At 35.2% G+C, this 9,994-nt stretch overlaps 1 protein-coding gene across 1 annotated transcript; it reads right to left on the reverse strand.

The window, feature by feature from the left end:
* Positions 1–652: 652 nt before the first annotated feature.
* LOC138875900 (uncharacterized) lies at positions 653–8,501 on the reverse strand. Its single transcript, XM_070154778.1, has 6 exons — positions 8,343–8,501; positions 6,550–6,841; positions 5,863–6,408; positions 2,011–2,323; positions 1,411–1,602; positions 653–953 (listed from the first exon to the last, which is right to left on the reverse strand). Exons 1-6 carry the CDS (start codon positions 8,499–8,501, stop codon positions 653–655), a joined length of 1,803 nt encoding a protein of 600 aa, XP_070010879.1.
* Positions 8,502–9,994: the final 1,493 nt, after the last annotated feature.

Raw genomic sequence — 9,994 nt, forward strand, 5'->3', positions numbered from 1 at the left:
TTTTTGCCAAGTAGGATTAGCAAGAGTTAAGCAAGGTAAAGACTTAACACGCTGTTTAATACTTTTGACTAACACAGTATGCTGGTCAGTCCAAGGCTGCTTATGATCCTTCTTCAGCCTGTCGTATAGAGGGGCTAGATCACGAGATAAACTTTTGTAAAAAGGAGATATATAATTCAAACTTCCCAAAAATCTTTGTAATTGAGTCCTGTCAGTAATAACATCAGGAAATTTTGAGGCAAAATTAATCGATCTTTGTATCGGGGTAACTTTTCCTTGGCAAATATTATGACCTAAAAATCGAACATTTGTTTGGAATAGACTCATTTTTGGTTTAGAAATTACTAAACCGTTTTGTATTACAATTTTCTTAAAAATATCAAGATGCTTAATATGCATCTCTAATGTTTTAGAAAATACTAATATGTCGTCAATATAAACGATGATAAAATCTAGATAAGAGTTAAAAATATCATTCATAATTTTCTGAAATTCAGAAGGGGCATTTTTTAAACCAAATGGCATGACATTCCATTCATATTGACCAAATGGAACATTAAAAGCAGTTCTATAAGTATGCTCTTTAAAAATTTGAATTTGCCAATATCCAGATTTTAAATCGAATTTTGAAAATATATTGGCGTCATATAATCTAGATAGCAAGTCCCTTTTTATTGGGGATAGGATATCTAATCCATTTCAGATGTTTATTCAACGGTTTGTAATTTATAACTAATCTAGGAATACCACGTTCCTTTTCTGCAGTATTATTAACATAAAAGGCAGAACATGACCAAGGAGATTTTGAGGGTTTTATCAAACCCTTTTGTAACAAGCTGTCAATCTCGTTTTTGCAGAATTCGACTAATTCAGCATTCATCTGGCAAGGTCGAGATTTAGTAGGGATATCATCCTCGGAGAATAACTCTTCGTAAGGAAGAGTTACAATATGCCTTTTTTTTCATATTAATCAAGGCGCTAATATCTCTAGTTACGGGATCTGTAACAAAAGAATAACTTATCTCTTTATCTTGATAGGTAGCAGAAAAACCCTGTGCATCTATGTTATTAAAAGGGTAAATAACATTAATAAAAGGGGTTCCAAGTATAATCGGAGGGTATAACTGATTTTTTACCAAAAAGAAGAAATGAGGAATACAAACTCTATTTTGGCAAATACGAGTATTTGGTAATTTATACTCTATATCTAAAGCATGACCAGAAGTAGATTTTACCAAATGAGTGGTCTTTTGAAAATATTTAGTAGGAACAAGACCCTCTTGAATACAACTTACATCTGCTCCACTATCAATCATTGCTACATCAGTTAGAGAGAAAGTATTATCAATCAAGATAGTACATTTAATGTACCACTTATGAGCCGTAACAATCTGCATCATTCCTAAAAACATATTAGAATTTTCATTAATCGAATCAATCTGATTAGAAATTTCTTTTCCCTTTTCATTTGAAGATTCGGAAATTCCTTTAGCCGAAAAGTCAGTTAGAGAATTATTTTTCTCAATTTGAGTAATCCGGTGATCACAAATCATTTGATTTTGTTTAAGAGACTTAATATCTCTTTTCAAATTCTCAATTTCGATTTTCAAATCATCAAAAGAAGCATCTCTGCTAGGTGTACTGGACTTATGAAGTCGTTTATTAATTTCAGACAAAGAATAAGGCGCAAAATGTTCAAATTCGTTCTTATATTTTTCAAAAGGTTTTGAACTACTAGAACTAGAACTTGCAACGAAATTAATAATTTTTTCACGAAGTTTTTCATCGGTAACTTCTTTTAAAAGTTCTATTACATTATCAGATGTAATAGTTTTCATATTCAAATCATGAAATTGTGATTGCAATTTATAAAATTCGTCATCATCACAAGTACAAATATCACCTTTGCAAGTTATGCAAGAAGTATCAACATTTTTATCACTATCAGATAAATCAATTAAATCAACTTCATCCTCAGATTCAGTCTCAGAGTAATAGTCAGATTCTGATCCTGAAGTGTATAACAAGCTATAAACCTTATCGCGTAACTCATCATCGAGTTCTAAGGTTTTCAGCTTTTGAAGCTTGCAATTTGGAGAAATATGACCAAACTTTCCACACTTATAACACTTAATATCAGCGAGATCTCTCTTTGATCTATTCTTCGTAAATCGAGTAGATTTCCGATGCGCTTTTCTAGTATCACGCTCTTCCTTAGACCTATATCTAGACCTCTTTTTCTTATACGGGCTATCCGAGTTAGGATACCTATGATATCTGTTTTTCTTCTTCTTCCTACTTTGAGTAGAGGTTCCAGGTAAACCTGTCACGACCCAAATCCCAGTCGTGATGGGGCCCAACACACTACTAGGCAAGCCCGACCATTATTCAACACTTAACCCAATTTATCAAAAATAGCGGAAAAAATATCAATTAAGCAAGATTAAAGTACTGAAGATTTTAACAAAATACACAATATAATCTCACTAGGACCCGGTGTCACGAATCTGAGCCTCTAGAATACAGAATATCATCCTAATACATGGTATATCCAAAGTCTGATAATGCGGAAATAAAGAGATAGGATAGGAGGGAGAAGATCAATGGCTGCGAACGCCGTGCAGCTACCTCGATACTCCCAGAGGCTGGATCTGCTGATCAATTGGATCTGCTGAGCCTGAGACTGCCCTGGATCTGCACACAAGGTGCAGGGAGTAAAGTGAGTACTCCGACCCAGTGAGTAATAAAAGTAACTACAGTCCGAAGATAAGAAAATCCAGTAAATACACAAAGTAAGCTAAAATCCAAATATACAGCAACATATGGAACTGAGCAGCTAAACACCAGTATAAATACAAATACATGAATGCAATGCAATGCATATGATGGTACATTCCAGTACCCACTGCGGCGTGCAGCCCGAGCCATCCATATTTATTTATCGTCGACGGCGCTCACTGGGGGTGTGTACAGACTCCGGAGGGGCTCCTACAGCCCAAGCGCAATATCTTGGTCAGTCATTGTTACCTGACCGGTCAGCCATTGTTACCTGACCAATTTATATCATACAGTGCCATTGTTACCACTGTTCAAGTATATCATCCAGTGTCATTGTTACCACTATTTCAAGTATATCACATAGTGTCATTGTTACCACTGTTTCAAGTATATCACACAGTGTCATTGTTACCACTGTTTCAAGTATATCACACAGTGTCATTGTTACCACTGTTTCAAGTCACTTTATAATCAGTCCAGAAAATAATATAATAAGCCCCTTGGGCATTTACAAAACAGAAGTTCCCAGCCCGGAATACATTTAAAAATATCATTTAAGTTTTCAACACTTAGAATTATGGCTGAGTTTGCAAAACAACATTTAAAACCTTGGACTGAAATTAAATGATATGCAAATCATGCTAAGCAGTAATATCAATCCTCGAATGATTTTACAAATCGGCACAAGGCCCCAAACATGGCATCAAGCCCAGTAATATCAATAAAGTGTGTGTATCAAATACCAGTATAGTATAAACATCACACGGGATGGACCGAGTCACAATCCCCAATAGTATCCGACCCCGCACTCACCATTGAATGCGTGTCACACATCAATATAGCGTTACGATGTGAAAGTCCGGGGTTTCAAACCCTCAGAATAGCATTTACATCTATTACTCACCTCTAACCGGCCGTAGACTAGTCCACAATGCCTTTTCCTCTTGAACCGACCTCTTCGTGCGTCGAATCTAGTCAAAACCACAACGAATACGTTAAAATAGGCTAAGGGAATATAACCCAATCGAAAAGACTCGAAAAATGTCGAAAATCCCGAAATTAGCAAAACCTGAGCCCCGAGCCCACGTCTCGAAATTCAGAAATTTTTACATCAATACGACCCTTATCTCGCCACAAGTCTATACATACCAAATTCATAAAAATCGGGGTTCATTTGACCCATCAAATCACCATTTAATTCTCTTAAGTTTCAAGCCCTAAACCACCATTTTTGTCCATAAATTACTTGAGTTTTCAGCTCTAATCCATGTATTTAACTTGGAAATAAGTAGAAACAACTCACCTTTGATGCTTGATGAAATCCCCCTTGAAATTCTCTCCAAAATAATCCAAGCCAAATGAAAGAAATGAAAGAAATAAGCTAAATCCGTGTTTAAAAGAATCTGCCCGTGCTTCGTCGAGTTGTACCTTGCACTTGTGCTATACAAGTTGTACATCCTATTAAAATTGTTCCTTGTCGGACACCTTCTGTTTAAACACCCATAACGTCTTGTATAAATATCCAAATGACAAACGGTTTGAAGATTTAGAAACTAGACTCAAAGATCTTTAATTTGATAGGTTGTAAACCATATAACTCTTTATATATCCCGAGATATGAGCTTCTAAATCGGCTCCATGAAATCAGAAAATTTCTGGAGAAACTGCTCCACCAGTCATCTTTAATCAATCATAACTTTCTCTACAAATGTCCAAATTACGATTTCTTTAGCTTTCTGGAAGCTAGATACGAAGGGCTACATCTTTTATTTTTGAATCATCTCAAAATTTCTTGTAGATCAAAAGATATAGGCCTCCGAAGTACGCTCCACGAGCTTCTAAAGTAGGCTCCCCGAATCAGAAAATTGCAGCAGAAATTTCTGCAGCTTTTTCTTTTCTTTTTGGTCCGAATTTCATTCCGTTAACCTTCCGAAATCCACCCGAGGCCCTCGGGACCTTAACCAATTATATCAACATGTCCCACAATATCATTCAAACTTGTCCCAACCTTCGAAACACCCAAAATAACATCAAAACATCAAATCATCATCGGATTCAAGCCTATGAATCTCACGAACTTCCAAATTCCATTTTTGATCAAAAACCCAACCAAACCACGTCCGAATGACCTCAAATTTTGCAGACAAGTCCAAAATGACATAACGAAGCTACATCAACTCTCGGAATTCCATTCCGACCCTCGGATCAAAATCTCACCTATCAACCAGAATTCGCCAAAATACTAACTTTGCCAATTCAAGCTTAATTCTACACCGGTCATCACAAAAAAATTCCGGACACACTCCGAATTCCCAAATCACCTAACGAAGCTATACGAACCATAAAATTCGCATTTCGAGCTCTCTAACACATAAGTCAATATTCGGTTGACTTTTCCAACTTAAGCTTCCTTAAAAGAGACTAAGTGTCTCAAACCTTACCAAAATCATTCCGGAATGACTTCAAATTTTGCACACAAGTCACATTCGACATTACGGACTTGCCTCATCTTTCGGAACTGCATTCTGACCCCGATATCAAAATTTCCACTTCCGGTCGAATTTTCTCAAAAACCTTCAAATTTCTATATTTAGCCAAATGACTTCAAAATGACCTCCGGACATCCGAATTCACTTCCGATCGTGCTCCCAACTCCATAATCACCATACAGAGCTATTCCCAGACTCGGAATCCCAAACGGACATCTATAACACTGAAATGCCTTCCAACCCAAATTTATGAAATTCTTCTAAAGTACTAACTTTCACAATATACGCCGAAATGCTCACGGGTTACCCAAAACCAAATCCGGACATACGCCCAAGTCCGAAATCATCATACGAACATGCTGGAACTTTCAGATCCCAATTCCGAGGTCGTTTACTCAAAATTCTAATCCTAGTTCATTTCTTCAATTTTAAGCTTTCAAAATGAGAATTTCCATTTAGATTTGACTCCAAACTTCCTGAATTTTAATTCTGACCATACACACAAGTCAATATACCTGAGATGAAGCCGCTCATGGCCTCAAACTGCTGAATGACGCGCCGGAGCTCAGAACGACCGGTCGGGTCGTTACAAAACCGAACTGGGTACAGAAGTCACCTAATTGGGATTTCTCTTTAAGCTTATCAATCTTAAGTTGTCTAGAAAGCTTTAGCTCATTACACAAGTTTAATCCTTCTTGTGTACATACTCCTATAAGTTTACCATAGGTATAATTACCATACTGAATTTCACCGTAACTACCCCTTAATACTTTCCTTACCCTTTCAGCAAATAAGGAAGGGAGACCGTCTATAAACTTAGCTTTCCAATGCTCATATTTATTCTCGGGTAGTTCCATAACCCTACTCATAAAAGTATCTTTATACCATCTAAATTCACTAAGGGTCTTACATCTAAGCCCATTAAGTAAGGTTCTGATGGTCTCATGATTTGAGGTAAATCTACCATTGAAATGCTCTAAAATTGTAAGGATAAGGGTATACACTGCATCTTCTCTACCCTTAACTAGAGCCATACCTATATTATCAACACCCTCGTCTATGGCAGTATCATTAATAACTAAAGCCTTTTCTTCAACGGATAAATAATTATCCCACCAGCCACGAAGTTGGCCAGTAAAGCCTGCAATAATTATTTTGCAAATAGTTCTATCTGTGTTCTTAACACTTTTATAGATAGTTGAGTACATAAGCATTCTATGTACAAGAATAGTTAACTGTCTATCAGTTAAGCCATCAAGATTCCATTCATAAATTTCGGAACCGCTATAAGACGTATTAGTCTGATTGCAATCGCGTTCCTCAATCAACACATCTTGAGGAGTAGGAGAGGGATAATAGTAAGTTTGCATCCTACGCTTGTCGGCATACCTACTATTGGGTTTAATTAAACCTTTGAGTTTATTAAACTCTGACCATGTCTCAGTTTTATAATCAGAAACGGTCTCAATTCTATCAGCAAAATTTTGAGATAGATCAATTGGTTTAACATTCAAACCAGAAAGCTTTTTATCAAGGAGTTGTGCCAAGTCATCAAGAGATTTAAATTTAAAATCCTGAATCTCAGGAGGTCTTTGAACATGAGTAAGAATAGCTTGATCAACTGTTTTACTTCCTGAAGTGGAAGTAACATCAGTTGGTCCTTTCTTAATAGTCATTTCCTTTATTAAAACAGTCAAATCATCAAGTTTTTTATCAAGAGAACCGATATGTTCTCCTAAATTTTTTACATATAAACCCAAATAATTTTTTTGAGAAATCAATTTATTAATTTCTGCGATACTAATAGCTGCAACGTTATCATCAATAAATTTTTGAAAGGCAGTGAAGGTAATACCAGTATTATTAGGTAAAATAAAGGGGGCCTGAGGAGGATAAATGGCTTTAGTAATATTACCACTTCCATCTTTATAAGATCTTTCTAATACCTTTATATAAAGAGGCAAATATGTTGTTATAAACCAAGGAACAAAATACATAATTTGATTATGCAAAGCACAAATTTCATAAAATTCTTGAGAAATACTATTCAAATCATCTTTGCTATAAGCATCGAAAAACCACGTTTTAAACTGGCTCCATTTATCACTAAAAATTCCTTTTGAATATATTTTCGTGCCCGAGAACCGGGGCTAAAATCAATTTGGTGTGGAATCATTAAGTACTATTGGGGTCGAAATCCATCTCGGATACAGAAGGAATATCCTTATCAGAAATATTATCATTGTCCTGAACAATATTTGTTTGAGGGTTAACTTTAACCCTTTCAACCCTTTCGACAGGCTTATTACTAACTTTACTAGTAATAGTGTGTAAAGAGGCTGCACGATTGCGAGCTGGACCGTAGACTGGTTCAACAGGAGAAATATGTTGAATAGCAGGTAGAAGTCTATGATTAGAAAACGAATGTCTATTATAAATAGTAGACTTATCATCAAATTGAATACAAATCCTACCATCCGGATTTTGAGTAACATGCGAAAATTCAGTATTTGACAAGTCGTTAGTAATCTGACTTGGGAATATAACCGAATTTAAAGTCCAAGTAGTTGGGAAATTAATTTCTTCCCACCTAATAGGTCTCCTAGTGGTGACCTTGGACCTTGCAAAGTTGGTTTCTACCAGTATGGTCTGATCTGATGTATCATATAACTTACATCTAGGATTCAAAGTAGATAATAATTTAAAATAAATCCTATAAGACAGACATATAAGTTCAGAACCAGGCGCATAATTATAACCATGCGTTTTCAAAACCTTATATATATAGTACTATATTTATATATATATATATATATATTTATATATACATACATATATATAAGGCAATATATATTACATAAGGTTCTGATACCATTTACACCAGGATCAGGGTAGGCGGGCGGTAGTCCGCACGGCCATCCAGATCTAGCTGTTTCAGTACCTTGAAGGTTGGCGGTAGTTCGCACGACCAGTAAAGATTCGAAATGTACGGGAATTTTATTACAATTTTAATGACTGTATGGAAGGATCTATCCTTTTACCCAAGCAAGGGGCCTGTCTAGGTCCGATACATACTCTTATTGAGCCCATGTGTCTAGCAGTTCTAACTGTGAAAGGGATAGCCCTTTTGATAACTTCAGCAGGCTTTAATGTCACAGCTGGATAGACGTAGCCACTAAGGCAAAGCCAATAAGAGTAGTACCAGAGTCGACTGTACCACAATCTTGGAACCATCTCTTTCTATATAAATATAGTACTATATAAATATATATAGTATGTATAGTATGTATATATAAGGGTGTATTATGTGTATATATAATTATATATTGCCTTATAAAATATATATTGCCTTATATATATGTATGTATATATATATATATATATATATAGTTTATATGTATGTATATATATATACACACACACACACACACACACATATATATATATATAGGCTATTTTTTTTAATTTATTTTATCTAAGACACTTTCTTGTAAACTATATATGTATAAATTGCTTATATATAGCTATATAAATATATATATATATATATATATATATATATATATATATATATATATATATATATATAGTTTATATGTATTAGAGATATATATATAATATATATATATATATATATATATATATATATATATATATATATATATATATATAGTTTATATGTATTAGATATATAATATATATACTATATCAAATTTAAACACAAAATAAATTGCAAAGAAATATTCAAGGGAATGTCTTATATATTTTACTATTACGACATTAACAAAGAATGACAATATCTTTCTTAGTCTTCCTCCCCCCAATGGAATGAGCACAACATGGTACTAATACCACCATTAAAAGGAAAAAAACTAAGGAAGATGTGCCAAAATACAAGTTACATGTTAGTCTATGTATTATCTCTAACAAATCTCATAAATCCTTGAAGGTCCGGAGGAATTTCCGTTGGTGGTGGTGGAAAAGAAGCTTGTTCATCACCGCTTCCGGGCGAAGCAGCATCCTGCGCAAGTTCCGCTAGCATTTCTTCATAAGCTTCATCTATCTCCGGTTGTGATTCTGCAAGTCCAAAATTTCTTCTTTCCGAACGGATCCAATCTCTGAAGAGTACTGATTTTTCCAAGCTCTCCCTCATAGACGCTCTATGATCACCGATTTGAAGCCTCGCCTGACTGAATGCGCTCTCCAATGCCACTGTTGAAGCTTGAACACCTAAAATATCTCGAGCCATCCTTGAAAGAACCGGATATTGTTTTTGTTTGTCCTTCCCTCATTCCAAAACATCGAAGAAGCCATCGGGATTCTCTGATTCAAGTCCCTGCGACAAATAAACTTGAAGCTCAATTAATTGTGAACTATCACCAAAAATATCACCTTGAGAACCCATGAACTCCGTCCAAGAACTAAGGGCTTTTAGGCCCGCAGTTCTTTTAGATGCTTGCGAACTAGACGAAGTAGGATTTGGAACATTTGGTCTAGCTTGATCTAAGGCAAGTTGATAAGCATTATAAATAGTTTGAACATTTATTTTAATTGAGGCTTTTGCATCTCCAAGTGTAGCAAATTCCTCAGCTGAAAGTGATAAAGCGTTATAAATTTTTGAATACCAAAAGTGAGGACCTCCTAATTTCATTGTAGGATTTAACAATGCAGCAACACCAAAAATAGGGGGGATAGGGAAAAAATATTTTTTAAACTTAGCTTTCATA

The sequence above is a fragment of the Nicotiana sylvestris genome, chromosome 8 (assembly GCF_000393655.2).
Source record: "Nicotiana sylvestris chromosome 8, ASM39365v2, whole genome shotgun sequence".
NCBI lineage: Eukaryota > Viridiplantae > Streptophyta > Magnoliopsida > Solanales > Solanaceae > Nicotiana > Nicotiana sylvestris.